The sequence below is a fragment of the Rhodnius prolixus genome, unplaced genomic scaffold (assembly GCF_049639745.1).
Source record: "Rhodnius prolixus isolate KJV_2025 unplaced genomic scaffold, Rpr scaffold_2, whole genome shotgun sequence".
In the NCBI taxonomy this organism is placed as follows: domain Eukaryota; kingdom Metazoa; phylum Arthropoda; class Insecta; order Hemiptera; family Reduviidae; genus Rhodnius; species Rhodnius prolixus.
Window position 1 is genome coordinate 46567502 of NW_027411592.1, and position 20659 is coordinate 46588160.

General features: G+C 36.1%; 1 protein-coding gene across 4 annotated transcripts in view; it reads left to right on the forward strand.

Annotated features, from left to right (window-relative positions):
• The window catches only part of LOC141449757 (discoidin domain-containing receptor 2-like), a 471131-nt gene that overhangs the window by 309838 nt on the left and 140634 nt on the right, over nt 1-20659 (forward strand). For all 4 annotated transcript variants that reach the window (XM_074119492.1, XM_074119490.1, XM_074119491.1 and 1 more), the window contains one exon: nt 20150-20381. In XM_074119492.1, the coding sequence (XP_073975593.1) occupies nt 20150-20381 (232 nt within the window). The remainder of the gene's footprint in view (nt 1-20149; nt 20382-20659) is intronic.

Sequence of the window (20659 nt, forward strand, 5' to 3'; positions counted from 1 at the left end):
AGCTCGGTTTTCAAACGGTCCAATAACGATGAATAATATGCACCTGTAATAGTTTTACCCTTTTCCAGATAGTCGATGAGGATTATTCCTTGCGAATCCCAAAAGACAGTCGCCATAATCTTTCCGGCCGAAGGAACGGTCTTCGCCTTTTTTGGCGCAGATTCCCCCTTGGTAACCCATTGTTTAGATTGTTCTTTGATCTCAGGAGTGTAGTGATGTATCCATGTTTCATCCACAGTGACGAAACGACGCTTAAAGTCCTGCGGATTCTTCTGGAACAGCTGCAAACCGTCCTTGCAACACTTCACACGATTTCGTTTTTGGTCAAGCGTGAGCAATCGCTCCACCCATCTTGCGGATAGCTTTGTCATGTCCAAATGTTGATGCAAAATATTATGTACCCGTTCATTCGAGATGCCCACAGCACTAGCAATCTCACGCACCTTCACTCTTCTGTCATCCATCACCATATCATGGATTTTATCAATGATTTCTGGAGTAGTAATCTCAACAGGGCGTCCAGAACGTTCAGCGTCACTTGTGCCCATATGGCCACTCCGAAAATTTTGAAACCACTTATAAACTGTTCTAATCGAAGGTGCAGAGTCACCATAATGTTTATCAAGCTTCTCTTTAGTCTCCTGAGGCGTTTTGCCTTTCATAAAGTAGTGTTTAATCAACACACGAAATTCTTTTTCGTCCATTTTTTGAAAATCACTCGACTTTCTCGATTCAAACGAATGCCAAACACAAAGAAATAGACCGATCTGGCTGAAACTTGGTGTGTGTTCTTCCAAGAGATGCTACTAACTAAACATAATCTCGATACGCGCCAGTAGTGCTATCTCTCAGACTTTGCACGGACTTTTCAAACGACACTCGTAGTGTTGTGTAGCTCCGGAGTACTGATATATAAATTTTTGTGACAAAAAATTTGAAATTCAAACATTAATTTCAAGGGTTGTTTGGTTTAGTATTGTTTGATTACCAAAATTTGATGTGCCTAATAATTTTAATAATTAAATTCCCAAACATTTGTTTTCTAAATTCAGTTTTATGTTTTGATAAATTTCAGTAATATGTGAAAAAAAAAATCCTTTCTAGTCCAGTTCAATCATTGAGCAGTATAATTTATTTTACTAAATGGTAGCAAACAATCTCCTCAAACAAATGCGATGGAATTTAATTTTAATAGAAAACATTTTCTTTCTAAGGAAATAGCATTTTTCCAATCAGCTTGTAGCAGTTTACAGCTGCTATTTCCAAGAAATGTCCTCCGTTACCCTCCTATGGGAAAACTGAAGAAAAACAAAAAAACAATGGAAAAACAAAAAAAAATCTAATCGAAAACGACATGCCATCTGTTTTTCCCACTGGGCATCACCACTTTATTCAAATTCCCCAGTTAATACAATTCTCTGTGACGGTTCCTTGACTAAACTTCTTTCATGATCTACATGATACATAACATTATATTTATCGTTAGAAATATTTCTATTATATGAAATATGAAATAATGGTAGTACACACTTATTTCAAATTACTACCAACATTACTGAAATTGCAACAAATAAATGACACAATGGATAACAATGAAAAAGTAATACGTACGTACGAGGGTCGTTTGAAAAGTCCGTGCAAAGTCAGAGAGATAGCACTACTGGCACGTATCGAGGTTATGTTTAGTTAGTAGCATCTCTTGGAAGAACACACACCAAGTTTCAGCCAGATCGGTCTATTTCTTTGTGTTTGGCATTCGTTTAAATCGAGGAAGTCGAGTGATTTTCAAAAAATGGACGAAAAAGAATTTCGTGTGTTGATTAAACACTACTTTATGAATGGCAAAACGCCTCAGGAGACTAAAGAGAAGCTTGATAAACATTATGGTGACTCTGCACCATCGATTAGAACAGTTTATAAGTGGTTTCAAAATTTTCGGAGTGGCCATATGGGCACAAGTGACGCTGAACGTTCTGGACGCCCTGTTGAGATTACTACTCCAGAAATCATTGATAAAATCCATGATATGGTGATGGATGACAGAAGAGTGAAGGTGCGTGAGATTTCTAGTGCTGTGGGCATCTCGAATGAACGGCTACATAATATTTTGCATCAACATTTGGACATGACAAAGCTATCCGCAAGATGGGTGCCGCGATTGCTCACGCTTGACCAAAAACGAAATCGTGTGAAGTGTTGCAAGGACGGTTTGCAGCTGTTCCAGAAGAATCCGCAGGACTTTAAGCGTCGTTTCATCACTGTGGATGAAACATGGATACATCACTACACTCCTGAGATCAAAGAACAATCTAAACAATGGGGAATCTGCGCCAAAAAAGGCGAAGACCGTTCCTTCGGCCGGAAAGATTATGGCGACTGTCTTTTGGGATTCGCAAGGAATAATCCTCATCGGCTATCTGGAAAAGGGTAAAACTATTACAGGTGCATATTATTCATCGTTATTGGACCGTTTGAAAACCGAGCTGCAAGAAAAACGCCCACGATTGGCCCACAAAAAAGTCCTTTTCCATCACGACAACGCACCAGCTCACACCTCAGTAGTTGTGGTCGCAAAATTAATGGAAATAGGGTTCCAACTCGTTTCACATCCCCCCTATTCTCCAGACTTGGCTCCCTCGGACTACTATTTGTTCCCCAATATGAAGAAATGGCTGGCGGGAAAAAGATTTTATTCAAACGAGGAGGTGATTGCAGAAACGTATGGCTATTTTTCAGACTTGGACAAATCGTATTATTCGGAAGGGATCAACAAACTAGAGCAGCGTTGGACGAAGTGTATAAGCCTAAAAGGAAACTATGTTGAAAAATAAAAAAGGTTTACCCCAAAAAATTAAGTAGTTTTTATTTTTGCACGGACTTTTCAAACGACCCTCGTATATGAGGATTTTTATTATGAGTTCATCTCTATGTTTGGAATATAGTATAAATTTTATCGCTTTAATAACTTATAAGCTAGGTCAGTTCCATTGTCAAGTCCGTTGCCAGAACCAATAACATCAAATATTTCAATTGAATAACTCAAAATATTTCGTTTTTGAGTTGTGGTGACCTCATATGTAGTCCGGCAGAAATATGCTCACTTATTTAAAAAACTCATTAAAAAAAAAAAATTAATTGAGAAGACCTTAAAACGAATACTTCCGGTAAATATTACAAATAGAAAATATGATTCGTTTGCTAACTTCCTGTTTGTTACGAACTAACCAACAATTAATATATTATATTTAAATAAACTCTTAACTCACTGTTACAATAATAGACAAATAAAAACAAGTCTAAACTTTAGTTAGAATAGATTTTAATCTATTCTATTCTATTGTCTAGATACAAAGATGAACTATTTTCATAAAAAAAAGAAAACCTTGCATACCCGTCAATGTCCATTGCTATTTATTTGTTGCAATATCTTTAGTTATCGTGGAAGTAATCATAAATAAAGAAGTAATATCATAATTTAATGTAATTGAAGTATTCCTGAGAACCTATATCATGAAATTATACATGAAACAGGGACGGGTATTGGTCTATTGGTCATGAGCGTGGCTTTGTTAGTGGGAGATCCCTAGTTTGCATCCCTTGTGGTGGCTACCTTTAATTTGTTAGGAAAAATTGTTTATAGTAATGTTGGACGTCAAGCCTCGCCTGAAAAAATAGGCGATTACTTTACTTACTTATATATGAAACAAACGTACAAGAAAATGACTGAAATGAGTATCCTATTTCGAACTTAAAAGCAGAGTAAAAATACAAATATTTACTTCAATAATCTCTTTCAAGTGCCAAACCGCTCTTTCACTCTGGAGTATTAAATGAATCAGGTGTTACCGTTCTCCATGCGAGTGGCAGAATTTATTTTCAAAAGTAATTGCACCTTCATCAAAGAGAAAAGAACGCCTCTTCGTGGTGCCGTTGAAGATTCAGAGCGGCTTGAGAGAAAGTTAAAGAGTGAGAATAAGTATTTAGATAAATGACTACTTAGTCTACGACACTACTTACGTATTACTTGTGATTATATGGGCCAAGATTTATTTGTTGATGAATCAGTCAAGGAGTTTGATGCTGCTAGAGGCTTTACAGAGCGATATTGAGTCTTCTACTGAAGATCTTTCGACTGCTTTCTTGAGTTCGCAAGAAAGCTTCGGATGATTTACCTTTTTACTTCCTTTATATTTCTCCTGAACTTGTTGCCGGAAGTCCTTTCATGCTAAGTGTGTTTTCTTCTTACTACATTCGACAAATTTATCTAGCTATACGAGGTGTGGCTATTTAGTAACGAGACTGATGCTGCTACAGAAGAACTATGCATGCGCCAAATCCTAACGACCGACTGCTGTGCAACGTAAAGCCTTCTCTTTCGATTGCAGCGTCTCACGTGTTTGTAGAGAAATCAGTCTGACCGGAACCGTCGTTTGTGTAAGAGGTGTTAGTTTCTTTTTGCCGAAAACATGATACTACTCAGTAGAGTAACGAATTGTCGTGAAATTTCACATGAAACTTGGTGAAACCGCTACTGAAACTTAGCTGTTATTAAAAGAGGTTTATGACGATGAATGTTTATCACGTGCGCGAGTATTTGATTGGTTCAAGCGTTTCCAAGATGGCCGAGAAGACGTCAGAGATGATGGCCGCCCGGGTCGCCCTTCCACGTTCAAAACGGATGAAAATATCGATTATAATTAATCAACATTACTACCGTGAGGTGCTTGCTCAACTCCGTGAAAGAGTAAGGAAAAAACTACCCGATTTTGTGGAAGAACAAGTCACGGGGTTTTCCATCAAGACAAACGCGCCGGCTCACACTGCATTGTCTGTCAAGACGTTTCTAGCCAAATACAACATCCCAGTTTTAGGCCATCCGCCTTATTCGCCTGACCTGGCCTCATGTGACTTTAATCTGTTCCTCAAAATCAAATCTGCATTAAAAGGAACACGATTTCAGTCCGTTGAAGCTGTGAAAGAGAAAGCGGCACCCGTCATGCAGGAGCTAACAGAAAAAGACTTCCAGCACTGTTTCGAACAATGGTAAATTCACATGGAGAGTTGTAGAGATAGGGGAGGGTTGTATATTGAAGGTAATAATAACTAAATATGTATAAATTTAAAATAATTTTTTTTACAGCAATAGTCTCGTTATTTAATAGCCACACCTCGTAATGTTCCTGTATGTGCATGTACAGATAGGAGCTTAGAAACTTCTAAGTTGATCAGAACTATGAAATACTACAAAATTTAAGTGCAGTATTGGGTGGCAATAACAATCTTATGCAAGGTTGCACTCCAAGCGTTAATTTCAAGGCACTATCACTGCCAACTCACTTTACTCTGCCCTTTAAATTCTATGAATATACAAAAGAAGAGAAGTAGGATTGCTCCAGTAACCCTCAGCTCCATGTTATTTCCATGTTACTCCATGTAAGCCGTAATGGACGTCGCAAGAGAAAGAAAAGGAGACGCCAACTTTCACGAGTAGATTTAAATGACGGTACCGCGATGATGGCCATGTTGTCGATACGCTGGAGAAATAGAAGGAAAGTCAACATTTAAAAAAAGCATACCTAACGATATATAGATGTATTGTCTCCCAAATATATCAGTCTTTGAATATAAATCTACTTTTCAGTGGGAATATGATCATTTTATTCATCACATGTTCTTGAAATTACACCTCTGTTCGAGTGAATGCTTGTTCGACTGAACGTGCCGACGAATGTTACACGGGAACAATAGCGGCCCTTAGTACGCGAACTGGTCCATAAAAATAATGGCTAGATACTATTCTGGGCCATTTCACTATTCAGTAATTTATTTAAAAAATGGCATCTCTTTATTCGGTGTTTTTTCTATACTATCAATATTATACGATATTTTATTTTTACCTTTTCACTTATCTGGGAATTAATTCACTATTGCAAATAATAATAATTAATCATTTATAATAAATTTAATATTTTTTTTACTCCAATTTCTTTTCTTTTTTTTTTTTTTTAATAAATATGAATATATAGTTTTCGTGACCGCAAATTGTTAAACTTAGGATGGAAGATTTGCGAGGAATCGGTCAAATAAAACAACTCGTCTTTTTGCCAACGTTTCGACAAATATATTGTCCTCTTCAGGGCCTGGATATTACAAATACAAAACAATTTACAGAGTCAGTAACATAGAATATCAGTAAAAATCAGTAATACAAAAATAAACAGTAAAATACAATAAATTCTTTATAATTATTGAAACTTACGTGGCTGTGCGGGTTGGTTGTAATATCCTGAAGAAGAGAATATATTTGTCGAAACGTTGGCAAAAAGACGAGTTGTTTTTTGTTTGACCGATTCCTTGCCAATTTTGAATCCTTATTTTAATAATTTACGGTCACGAAGCCTGTAGATTCGTACTAATAATACCAATAAAAAATCATTACGTGAGGAAAGTGCTTAAGGGGACGACACCTAATGGATAAAATTACACGATAAAAGTACGTGATGCCTCTCTCAGGTTTAAGCACAAAAAGAGCATTAAATAATGGTGTAATGAATATATGTACAAACAGTGGACCAAATTGATGAATATAAGAAATCTTTCTAAATAAGAGGAGAGACGGCTGTCTCTGTCATCTCCGATCTATTCACTCCAAATAGAGGTGACAGTACAGCACACTTGCATGACGTAGTGACAGATAGCCTAAAGTAACCTGATATTGTCTCTGATGTCCCTTAATGTTACTTTTAGACACATGATATGTTAATTTTAGACACATTCAAATATTCATTTAGTTCAAATATTGAAATTGAATTCAACATTTGTAACTATTTCAGTGATAAACAATTGCATGATGAATTTGTAACCATTTCAAATGTTGTCTGACACAAAGAGCTGATGTCTAGTAAACTGGAAAAAATATAAAACGCTAATAATTTTGAGTATCCAGAGGCGGGTCTAGGATCCATGGCATTGTTGGAATGGAGAATCCAGAGAATGGACAGCGTTGTCCTAATATTTTTTTTATCCTAGAAGCCACATTGTCCTTCCATGGCTGTAAGTCTGCAAAGAGATCCTACCAGTTTTGCACTGAGCGGACATTGCTAATTTCTTCTAATGTTTGACTTTTATTTCTGGAGAAATTACTTGATAGAATTTCGAGTTTCCCATTTTAAAGTAAATGTGGATTTCTGTTTTCCTGTGGATTGCGGTTGTCCACTAAAATCGAGACTCTCTTCAACAACTGTTGGGTAAACGGTGACCAATATCATTTAATTTTCGAAAATGGTAACAATGGCTAACTTTTATTCGGAAATTAATCACCTATTCCTCTGTAAGCCTTTTTTTCAATTATTCTGTCTAAATTCAATTAAACAGTAAAAATCAGTAATACAAAAATAAACAGTAAAATACAATAAATTCTTTATAATTATTGAAACTTACGTGGCTATGCGGGTTGGTTGAGTTACAGAAACTAAGAGCCAGAAATGGAGAAGCAGGTATATATATACAGATATAGCGGGACTTACACGGAAATTTTGGTAATTACAATTGAACAGATACAATAGACCAATTACAAAAAAAGAGTAAATACAATAGATATTGGGAAAATTCAATATATTTGTCGAAACGTTGGCAAAAAGAAGAGTTGTTTTATTTGACCGATTCCTCTCAAATCTTCCATCCTAAGTTTTTTAATAAAGTAAATTAATAATAATAATAAAAAAAGGAGCGTTATAATTTCAACAAACTGGAAGAATGAGAAACAAAACAGAGAGGCATAGACGGCAAGGTAAAGATGAACAGACACCTGCGATGTTGTTGTTTTTGCAAGAAGGAACAAGAGAAAGAATGGGGTTACTCCCGGCTGGGGAGGCTGTACACATTGCCGGGTAGAGAATATGGAAGAAAAGGTCCAAATCCCAAACATAATTCGGTGCGGCCCAGCGGTGCTCAGTCCCGGATATATTGGCCGCCACAAATTACGTTAGTAAACAAAAAATATTACAATAGTCCAATTCGACTTTCATCACCATTCTTTTTGAATACAAATTTTATAAGCCTAGGCACAATTCGACTTTATTACCATCCGCCGTGTTATTATTTTTTTTACATTTTCTTTATTACTAACAAGGAAATCTGCATATTATATTTTTCCTCCAAAAATTATGTTATTTAAATTTTATTTTATTTTTCTTAAAAAGCCATTAAATATGTAAATTACTTTATTGCTGCTTATAGTTATAAACATTATTTCTAGTTCTTGCTTAATACTCTGATTTTAATGAAAACCTGGAGTCTTTCTGCATATTGTTTACTCTTTGGCCACTGATAAATCTTCTTGAAACGTCATTGTAGATCAGAAAATTTTGCCAGTTACCATCATTAATAATATTGAAGACTTCCTTTATTGTTCATCTCCTCAAGGAAGACTCCATCGTGGAAGACACACACTGTCTTCTAATTTGCAATTTCTTACACATTCCAATAAATTACGAAGACTCATCTCACTACATTTCCAGATTTTGATTCGTGGAATATTAAATTTCAAGACATATCAAACGATTATGATTTGTGGAAGCCAGATGTGTCAAATGTAATCCTTAAGTATTTGTAATTGTAAGAGAATGATAATGCTTTACTTCTGAAAAAAATATTCAGAAGAACGTAGTGTCTTTAAAAGTGAACAACTGCACTTTTAGTTGGAAGTTTAAGCTCTTCTTTTAAACCACTATTCCAGCTTAAGCGCAGGCAGCTGTTTAAGTTTAATCACAGTTTCTCTTATTATTCTCGGGCGTTGCTACGATCTTTGGATGTGCGTATACTTTAATTAAAAAGAATTTTTTAATTATTACCATAGAATGAGTAGTAAAGATTTAATAACGCTACGAATTTACCTAGTTGAATTACATTGCTTTACAGTACTTTTAGATGCTGACACTGCTGCAACCTGTTAGTTATCTTGGAAACAACAAAGAAAAATATAGATTTAATTTTTTTTTTGTAACTAAAAAAGAATTGTGTTCAAAAAAGTCATACGAACAGAAAAAAAATATAGAAATGATTCATGATTGTACTTCTGATCAACGAATTTTCTTTAGCCTAAAAATTTTCAGCTCTTATTTGATTCCTAAAGTCATTGTGTAATGCTTAGGACTAAAATGCACTTTAGAGTGGAAGCCTAACGCCTTCGCCCTGAACTTCTCTATTTTAAAAACTCCTAGATTAAAATTTCAAATAAAATTGTTTCAGTCGCCATTCGTTTAGCCCGTAGAGAAAGTTTACCTCAATGAAAAAGTTAATTTGAGATTTTTTCCTTTAAATAGTCATCTTAGTCAAAGTTGTCCCCGTAGGGGGAACTAGATTAGCCATTTCTTCATGGTACTTGACGTCCCTGCGGGTAGCCCAGTCTACCAACATGAACATGAGTAACATTACACTGTAACACTCCAATACATTTCCACAGTACACAGAGGGCATAGTGGTGGCATACCCCCTCTCTGTTAATCCTAGCGTCTATCCCTCCTTTGATCCTGTCTATCTCTTTCCTGAACCCCCCCCCTCGGATCCCTACCCAAGCTGAAATGGGGACTCTTGTTGTACAGGGTAGTAAAATATATGTGCGGTAACGATCACCTTGGGGCATGGGCGAAAACCTCATTGTAATGTAGCCTTCCTGTGGCAGTGGGAGTCTGCCACAGGTGAACGTTGATCCCCCACCACACGTTGGAAATAACGACTACCAGGGGATGTCCTCAGGAGGGGGTCCTATCTCCGCTCCAGTGGTGCATGGTCGCAGACGACTAACTTGAGATACTAGATCATTGTAGATTCTCGGTTCTGGGCTACGCAGATGATATTTTCTGTAGTGGTCAGGGGCAGGCTCGAGACAGTCGTTGCTGAGCTCATGCAGGAATCACTCAAGATCATAGAAAATTGGGTTAGAAGGGTTGATCTTAATGTGAACCCTTCGAATTTTTGGTAAAACTTTGGTTGTGTCGGATGTGGTTAAGTATCTGTGGGTTGTCTGGGACTCCAGACTCACTTGGAAAGCACATCTAGATAAAATTACACTAAAGGCGAAACAGGCTCTTTGTGGTATTACTAGAACCTGCGGGAAGACATGGGGTTTGCGCTCCAAAATGACCCTACTGGTCTATACACGGAACATTCATTCCTATTATCACCTACGGAGAGAATAGTGTGGTGGAGGAAGACTGAACAACAGACTGCCATCAAGGCTGTTGCCAGAGTGCAGAGGCTAGTCTGCCTGTTGATTACGGGTGTCTTTAGCAGTGTTCTTATTGCCTGGGAATCTCCAAGATACAGTTTATGTGGCTCCCAGAGACTGGATCTGGAGAGAACATGAAAAGAATTTGGTGAAGTGTCCTGGGGTCAAACACAGCAAGACTGTGATGTCTTGGTTGTGCAAACAAAGAGCCAAAGTGACTCAGTGCTTAGGCAGAAATCAGATTACTCTGATCACAGGCCTATTCACAGAGCATGGTAGGTTTAGGAAGCATCTGTACAAGGTGGGGGGTTTATCAGCTCGGAACCGTTGTGCAGATTGTGTCAGGAAGAGGAGGAAACGGCCTCTCACTTGATGCGCGTTACAATCGAGTGATTGCGCTATGAAACCTTTGGAACTTTGAGACCAATGGAGATAGTAGGGAAAGTCCTCAACCTCCTTTGTAGGGGAGGTTTCGTCTATTAGATCTATAGCTATTTCAATCTTTAATCTCCAGTCGAAGTTGTAAGTTCAATAAAACCAAATGTCACATTCAAATTGAGATATTGTGACTATAGATTTACAAAAAATGTGGATCCATTAGTAGAAGGAGTTGTTGTTAGAGGGCGATGTTTTCAGTAAACTAAGCCAGGATGCATTAACTAAAGTTAGCAGCGTGTAGCCAAGTTGATTTAGAGATTGTTTGTTAGCTCTAGCATTATAGTGAGCCCAGAATTCTCACAGTTGTATGTTTTTCTATTCTATTTGTTAGCCCAGGCCGAATGGTACTGTCCGCACTTTGTTTAAATTATTTACGACAAGAGTTCCATTCTCTAACCCAAACAGAATTGTTTATTTTATTTTTTGTTTAACATTTTTTATTGAGGTAAAATAGAAACAAACTCTAAACTTAATTTATTGGAAACATATATTATTCTAAGACTATTACAAGTAGAAATCTCTTTATTACTAAAATATTGTACAATTTTCTCATAAAACAAGAAATATTATTCAATCGTCTACATTTAATTATTAATTATAAGTCTGATGGTTTTGTTTAATACGACCTTTAAATAAGATTACAATCATTCTTCTACGAAAATTGTTTCTACATTTTATGTCATTCTTCCTAATTTACTTTTATTCATAAAGAAAAGCGAATCTACATGTAACTGCTGAATTTGGTATTAACCAGTTAAGCGCGGAATTTAATTTTAAAAAACCCTCACAGTGTGCGGAATTAAAATCAGACAATGACAAGTCAACACGTTGAGCGCAGGGCAAAACAACCAAAAGTTTACAACGTCATAATAGTCACTGCAAGCACTTTTTCTGCAATTTTTGAGGTTTGAGATTACAGAGCAATCTGTGCTCTTTCAAAATCTTCCATCGCTTCACGTACGCATGGCCTGGTTAACTGGAGACGGAAGAGTTTTTACATGGAAGAAAAAGAGCTTTGAATTCTGTGCAAAATGAAATTATGCTCGTACTGAGGTCTGAATCTCTATCTAAGGTAAAAACGGCATTGCACAAGGGTTGAGAGCTTCTATTTGTGTGGGTAATTCCCAATCTCTAATGCGGAGACCAAACATGTACCAACCACTTATCATTTGACTGACTCCCTCCACCCCACTCCGTACAAAATTCTTGGCAAGATAAAGGAAACATCCCACCAAATAATATTCTCATTGTATTTTATTAAAATTTCGAGCTTTTATAGTTATTGGCAATTTTATAGTTTTCACAACGAGTATAAACGTCAAACGCGCTTAACTGGTTTTAAGGGACACAATATCCATGTTTAGCTCACTTGTTTGTTCAGAACAGGAATGGCCAACTTCTACATACATAGATCGACTTTTTCTCTGAATAATGTAACGCGATATACTTATTAAAATCTTGATATTTAATGCATTAAAACTTGTAATAATTAATAATGTGGGTAATTACGGGAAAAATACAATTTATATTTTATTTTATTGTCCTTTATTGTACAGATCTGGTGCGCTACCTTGGGCTTTTTATAGACAAAAGACTCACGTGGAACCCACACACTAGACTTAAACTACAAGCAATGACGAAACGTGCGAAACAGCTTTACAGGCTACTTGGACGACGCTCCAAATTGCCCTTAGAACTCAAACGATTACTATACAATACCATCCTCAAACCTATGTGGACTTACGGACTAGAGCTGTGGGGTTCAGCCAAACCAACAAACGTACGGACGGTACAAAACATTTCAATCAAAACTACTGCGGACAGATAGCTGACGCACCTTTCTACGTGTCTAACCTTACTCTTCACCACAACCTCAACGGTTCCCTTCGTACACCAACTCGCCAAGACTAAATATCAAAAGTTCCAAACTGCTCTCTCTACTTGCTCTAATCTTCTTGTTCTGTCTCTCGCCTTCTCTGACATCCCTAACAATCCTACTCGTCGACTGAATCGCCAGTGGCCCCGCGGCTTCCTTACAGTCTGAAGAACTAAACGTCATTATTCTCCTATCTCTCCTCTCTCCTACTCATATTCTCCTCTTCACATTCCCCTATCTCACATATGTAGAGAGTGCTACCGCTGGGTAGCTTCTCTTCTCCTGCTCTTCCCGCACCAGTTCATCTTATTTACCTCCTGTTTACTTATTTTATATACTTAAACAGATTTTAAATTACAAAATAAATTTAAAAAAAAATGTTTTGTCCTTTCAATAATGAGAAGCCTGCGTCTGCATGTTTCTAACCAAGGGATCATAATTTGGTGTATATCCAGAGAAAGATAATGATAAGGAATCTTCAGTATTCTTATCGACCTTCAGTCGATCAACGATCACTTCGCTATCGACTTGTTGGCTATACCTAGAACAATAGAAAGAAACTCTTTATACGTCATTAAATACTCTTTAAACATTTTATCTTATACATGTAATAATTATCTTTCCCAGAAATAGATCTTAGAATCACTATTTCATTGAATATCATTCATTAAGCACGCCTCTTCCCTCTAGGGTAGAGCCCAAAAATCCCTTACCAGCAGCTACTTCGTGTGGAAATAAAGATTTCTCCACGTAAAAGAGAGAAAAGAATAAGAAATAAAATAATAAAGAATACCATGAACGTGATGTGGACAGAAACCAAGCCAATGTTATAAAAGGGATGGTTACTTTTTAATAATCCTGACCTGTCTGCAGGTTGGCGCCGGTTTTCCTTTACACAAAGAGGAATGGCTGCACTCTTTCAAAGTCACTTTTACCTTCTTCGTGCTTCGCTGCTGCCAATTGCAAAGCCGTGTTCTCTGGCTTCTTTCTCACAACTAATCTATTCGCAGTTAAATGTTAGAAGAAGAAGAAAAAACGGTTTTAAGATAGAAACAATTTGCAGATATTGCAGCAAGTTTCCTTATGATGGAATATTCAAATCGTTTTTTAACATTTTTCTTTGTCGTAGATAATGATGGCATGATTGTTGTTTTATCGCCTGATGTGATTCATTTAGTTAAAAAAAGAAAAGAAACTGAATATTCTCACGCACATAAAAACTTCTTTTATTATTATTATTATTATTAAAAAAGACAAAAAATCAGCAATTTAGTTTTACAGAAGTAAACACATCTTGGCATGTATACTTTTATACAAATCTTCATTTATCTTATCTTATTAATAGTCTTGTTTGACAGACTTGTTGAGGTCAGAAATTTTAGTGAATTTTCTGCTAACATCATTATTATATCCACATAATTTATTGTGAATCTGAATCTATAAAGTTTTCTTTATCAATTCCCACGAAGGAGAGTATCTACCTAAAAGCTAATTCAACTATTCTTAGCTCATTCTGCTAAAAACTAGTAAGTTATATAAAGGAATTTATAGCCGAAATTGAAGAAAAGCGTGATCCCATTTTATTTGCGTTTTACTTACTTTCTTAAGACTTTGGAAATTAGGATTTTGAAATAGTTTTCCTCGGCAACGCAAGCTTTGTGAGCCCATGAGTTCAAGAAGACATTTTTTGAAATTGGCGTGTGTTTAAAAACTATAATTGAAGAACTTCTTATTTAATTGCTACCAGCGGTTTATTGAATAAGATATTGGTCTTATTCAGTACATAGAGACTCCCCTTTATTGTTGCACTCCATTTTTCAACTCAATGCAATTTATTTATTCAACTTAGCAATCAACTAATGTATCACTACTTTTGGATGTAAGTCCTTCAATCATTGATATAAGTTTACTTCGATCAATATCTCTAATAATTTATCATTTTTGTTGGTTTATTTCTCATAAATAGGCAAGGGCATTATTCTCAATCAATCCGGATAGTCCTTGAATTAAAAGCATTTATTTTTTATTTATTGTAATTTTTCACCAAGAACAGGCTTGAGTATAATTAAGCATTCCCTTGGCGACCTTCCGGTAGGCATTGCAAAACAGAAGATGCTTCAAGAAAATGCGATAGAAGTTGGCTGGTGGACCTATACATTTTCCCTTGGCCTTACCCTAGGAAGGGAACCAACCAATGAAGTGATTTACACTAAATTGGCCCATTTTTGCTTACTTGTCTTTTGCTTCTTGAGAGACCAGCAGATAAATCTATACTATTCTTAAGTAATAGTTAAGATCAAAACTAATATGGTGAACTTCAGCCTATATTTAGAGCGATAGCAGTATCGTTAACTTCTTGAACTGGTTATGGCGCACTGGCTAGATTGAGTAAGAAGTCATGAACAGTTGCTTGCTCCTCTGCTAATAATTTCTTCTGTAAATGTTCCTCTTACTGTTATTATTCTCCGGAATGCAGAGTTGGTTTGACTTTTGAATAAAGGTTTATTCCCTTTATGCATAGAAAATTAGTTAGGGCAGAGGTGGAAATAAAAAATTCAAAGAGAAAAAGTAGAAAAAATTATTCATAAATAATGAACCATAATATTGCAAAACTAATAGAAGGTCTAGCACAAAATTAATTATCAGATTATCAGATAATCAGATAATAATATTACTCGGTTAGTTAAAGGGAATACAATAATTTGCAAGATATAGCAAGCAGCTAAGTGAGCTCTGTAGAGCGGATCTGCCGTAGTTGTATGCAAATAGATGCAGATCATAGATACAGTAGTGATGTAGTTGACAGCTTCGCACAGCTGCATTCAATTAGATTAAATATAATTCTCTTGTTAAATCTAGATTATAACACCATCTACACCACATTCGCCTACAACTAATTTAGTATATGGCAATATCGTTAAAAATATTAATATTTTAGATTAATTAATCGTTGATGTTAAACCTGTTGCTTTATTTTTTTCTCTTTATTTGATAAGAGAAGTTTCCACGCCCAATTTGAGGCACCTTGCTCTTTGTTTGCCCCCATGTGGAAGTGGTGTTACATCCTCAGACAGGCTGAATCTGCATTTGCCAACTTCGACCAGACCCTGAACTCTTATTTGTTGAAGTAAAGTGCTTTAAAATACTAATTATTTCTTCTATTTATGTTCCTCTAACTATCATTGCTCTCCGGAAACAGAGTGCGTAAAGATTTCATGCTTTATTTGTTCCCTTTTATACGTAGAAACAAAACCATTCGTCGAGAACATTTTTATCGTATTCTAGACCTTGAAACATCTTCTTTCTGTTTGTCATCCACTTTCGTGAATTTGACGCAAAAGCAACGTATTCTTTCCTTGAGATTTCTGCTACAAATAGAAACTATAAACATCTAAAAAAAGAAATAGTATTTAAAAATCACCACGTATTTTCTTTCGAAGCAAAATGAACAAAGAATAACTACTCATGTGGGAATAACTCAAGGAGTAAAATCTAATTACCAGCTTTGAACCTAGATGTATAAGTTCTACTTCTGAATCGTAGGTTTAAAAGTTTGTTGTCTTAACAAGGAAGATGTAGCAAAAAAAAGTCACGTGCTTAATTATCCCAGAACGACAGTTGATTTCTTCCCTAGACAACCTAACCGGGAAACTGGTTCAGGCTCTCTCTCATTCAACTACTCTAGAACTCCTGCTTATATTCTTCTCATTTCCATTGCCATTTATTCTTACTTGAAGCATCGATTTACGCCGAATATTTTCCTCTTCTAAATGTTAAATGTAATTTATAGCTTCAGGAAATTTATGTAAACGCCTTGATACTCTATCTCATTGTAAAGTTAGATTCGGAACTCTCCAATTTAAAGTAGAAAAAAATAATCTGTTTCAATAGTCACATTCGCATTCTTCCAGCATCCTTCTTTTATCAATTGTTCCCACTTCCAGGACGCCCGTCTTGTCCTTACCTTCGCTTCTGTGGTAAAGCAGGAGAACAAGAGAGAGAAATCCTTCATTGATATCGATTACTAGAAGGCACCTTCATGCAATTTGGAATTATAAATTGTATCAATTTGTTGAAGGAAGTCAAACTTTTACTTTTCCTTTAGTTATGTATTAAAACATAAATTAAAAAAAATCTTTATCTAGACATTCAAATCATAAAAAAAAAGTTATTACAATATAAAATTTAAATTTAACCTAACTTTTTCATTTTTTAAAATATACAGTCTTTTTTTGAATCCTGACTTTTTACCACAAATTTAGAGGCTAACAAAAAAATTTGTGTACTTTGTTCGCAAATATCCGCCTAAAAACAGAAAAATCAGTTAATAAAAGTAATACTCGCAGTTACTAATTTTGATGAGAGACTGCGCTACGATATCTTTGGTACCTTGAGACCAAAGGAGATTATAGCGCAGAAGGAACTGGTAGGGAAAGCCCTCAACCTTCTTAGAAGGGGAGGTTTCATCTACCAGACTTAAGGGAAGGTACAATAAGCCTCTTGGTGGCTGCAGTGCCGTAGGGCATGGGTCCCGTCCCGCCGTTCAAATCTAATCTAAATCTACTAATTTTGATCTAAAACACCAACTAAATTTCACAATAAACTTGGTATGATTTTGTTGAAAGGTTATTGTTACTGAACAGGAGTACATACTCACTGATTCATTCGCAAAATAACTTTGTGTGTTTAAGTACCCCTTAAAACTTGTGTTTTTGATGTATAGTTGCAATTTTACATTGTATACGTCAGCCAAATGTGTGTATTCATGATACATAATTCATGTTTCAACACCGTGCTAGCTCTGCGCTACAACCGGGAGGAGTTGTTGAGAGAAACTAGCTATCGCTGGCACTTTTTAGATTGAAGGAAGAGGTTGGAAAGCGAAGTAGATCGCGGGGACAACGTTGTTATAAACGACGATCAGGAAGTGAGTACCTATGTGGATAAAGATTGGACCAGAGGGTTCGTGTGATCTGCTAGATTGAGGTGGAAATTTGGTGGAATCTGGTGTAGATTGCAACGTTGACGTAGGAGACTTTAGTTACAAGTCTTGATTGCGAGTATGATGGGAGAAATTGTAAGGTGCGTTTACAATTTTGTGATGGACTTCGGGTAATGAATAGAACAGTATAGGTTTGTTGGAAGGTTTGGTAAAAACTGCTTCTAAGTTGAATGTCTGCAATATTTTTATTTTACGAGGGATAGAAGAAGAAAAAAATTATATGGTGATGGTGATGATTGTTCGGCTAGAGAAAGTATAACTTTCAAATTACGGTCGGTGCCTTACGACAGGAGCTTTTTTGAGGTTTAAAGTTTCTTAGTACTAACGAATCCTATCCAAGTCGTTAAGCAACTATAAATATCTTCAATAGGATGAAAAAATAATTGCCATTTCAGCCGAGTACATTTATTCTGCCTAGGGACTAGGTCATCTTCAGGGCTAGTTTACAAAGTAATATTTTTACATTACAGGGTTTGTTCAGTCGAACTCATATTTTCGCAGCGCCCCCACCTTTTAAATTTTCGTGCTATGCTTTTCCCGCGTTTTGGTTCCCGCCAAACTTCTGTAGCCTCGCATCTCGTAACCTTCATTGTGTTTTCACTTCTCTTCTTTCCAGGCTACAGTGCATCTCGTTCATCGGCAAGAAGAAGGAGCCACAACCGCCTTCCTGTATCCTTTACATTACACTTCTCTTCAGCATCAGTTTTACTCCATCTTCAACTACAGGGTTATCTCGGTGTCTTTTGTTTGCCCTCTTTATGGCTCTGGCCCTTCAGGCCTTGACCCCACCTGGTGTCCAACCTTGTCGAGGTGGTGGGGCTTACGCACTAAGGGCCCTAGAGATTAACCCTTTCTAAAACTCTCGCGTTTTCCGCTTCTGGGTGTGTCTTCTGTTTTGTCTGTTCATGGACTAAACAGACTCTGTCTTGACTGTCCATGGACTAAACAGACTCTGTCTTGTCTGTTCATGGACTAAACAGACAAGACAGAAGACACACCAACCCTGTAATGTAAAAATATTACTACTTTGTAAACTAGCCCTGAAGATGACCTAGTCCCTAGGTCGAAAGCTCGGCAAAATAAATGTATCTCGACTGAAATGGCAATTATTTTTTCATCCTATTGAAACTATGAATCAGTCACCAAAAAGAATGAACAACATTATAAATATCTTCTGAAAAGATTTCCTTTAGCCATTATCGAACATCCTACTTCTCACTATTTAAGGCTTGACAGATTAAAAACCAATAAAGAATGATAATTTTTTCCGGAAGTGTTACAATTTTTAGAATATTTGTCTATTCAGACTATTGTTCCGATCTTAAGATTCAAGTTACAGCTATCTTTTAACCCACTCTTGAATCCGTAATGATAGACAGTTCATTGTCTTATCTCTCATATTGTTAGACTGAAAGAATGTTAGCGGTTAAAACTACTGTTGCTCTCTATCTAAATTTACATTCTCTAGGCTGCAATTACTTTAAACACGAATTTTTCTCATCTATTTACAAATTATTAGAAATATATTTTACTTTTAGAAATTGAATGTCTTCCCTTGTGGGTGACTTTGACCTCAGGCGAAAGTTATGTCTGAGAGATCGCCAATTACATGAGTTCTTTTTAAAGGGAGTTGCTTCACTAGTTAGGGGGAATTTGTGCAAACAGTCGGCCTAAGGGAAGTTAGCAACATCTTAGCTTACCCTCTTTGAACAGGATGAAATGCTTTGAACGCTGTTTAGGAGGGATACTGATAGTTGTTTCCTGAAGGGACCTGCAATTTTTGTTTTGTTTTAAACTGTTGAAGACAAGACAAAAGAAAAAAATGAGCGAATTCCAGTTTCAGTTTCCGATCAAATACTGACAATAACAGAACTCTTTTAGAAATTAGAATAATAAATTTCAAAACAAATATCCTTTGGTCTCAAAAGCAGATTTAATGAAATGGAATAACTTATTGCAGACTCTAATAGAAAATAAAAGCATCACAAACAAAGTTTGTGGCTTCGCAACTGGTTGAGGCTCAAAATGTCTGCCACGGAATATCATGTCACAAAAGCGACTAATGGGCCTCTGGATTCTGGAACTCGTAAAGAGAAGAGAAGTTTGATTTACTACATTTTCAAGGAGGTGGCACTTTCGAACTTATAATCATCCTCTTTTCGCTGAAGTGCCCAGGACTTGCTCCTTGTTCCAATAATAATATTTAATATAAATACGCAATATACATGTAGATTTTAAATTAAAAGATTAGTAAATTCAAATATCAACGCAAACCAAATAACAAAGAGTTTTTGAATCAAGTACACATATTTATTTTCGTTGTAAGTTTTACTTGAGCACAAAGATTAAATTTCGATCAAACCTGAATTAAAATTTTAATTATTCTGTAAATCAAAAAACACAGAAAATACTTTATCTCAAACAAACAATTTAATTTAAACTAGCGTTCATGCATTTTCCATTATCTCCAAATATTTATTCGTCATAAGAGGGACTTGTTATTGGAGATTTATTTATTTTTGATTACAGCATGGATTAAATAAATTGAATGTAGATTTAGTAAACATTAAAAAAAAAAACAATAATAATAATTTTTTTTGTACAGGTTGCGACTTGAACGGGCCGGCGGAGCTTGGTGCCCCAAACCTCAAGTGGAAAGTGGAGTGCGAGAATATTTACAAGTAGATTTAAGAACTGTACACGTAATTACTGGGGTTCAGACTCAAGGAAGGTACGACCATGGTAGGGGCCAAGAGTACGCTGAAGAATATACTTTGGAATACTGGAGACCAGGGCTTGATCAGTGGCGACAGTATTCCAGGTGGGATGGAAAACAGGTAATAGCTTTTATCATTAGAATTTACTAGCTCTAAATTACTTTTCTAGCTTAATTGTATGAAAATCTAGTGTTTGTTAAATAGTAAGGCACGATTAACAGTATACATTTTAAGACGGCTCAAATGCATTTCATGCTTAAACGGTTAATCTGAGCAAAAAAATGGCAGAGGAAAAATTTGTTGCCCGTCACCTCTAGTTTCAGAATATGTGACTTGATTTTAGATTCCTGCCCGCATACGACTAAAAGTGAGGGTTCGCAGTTGTCCTCCATTTTCAT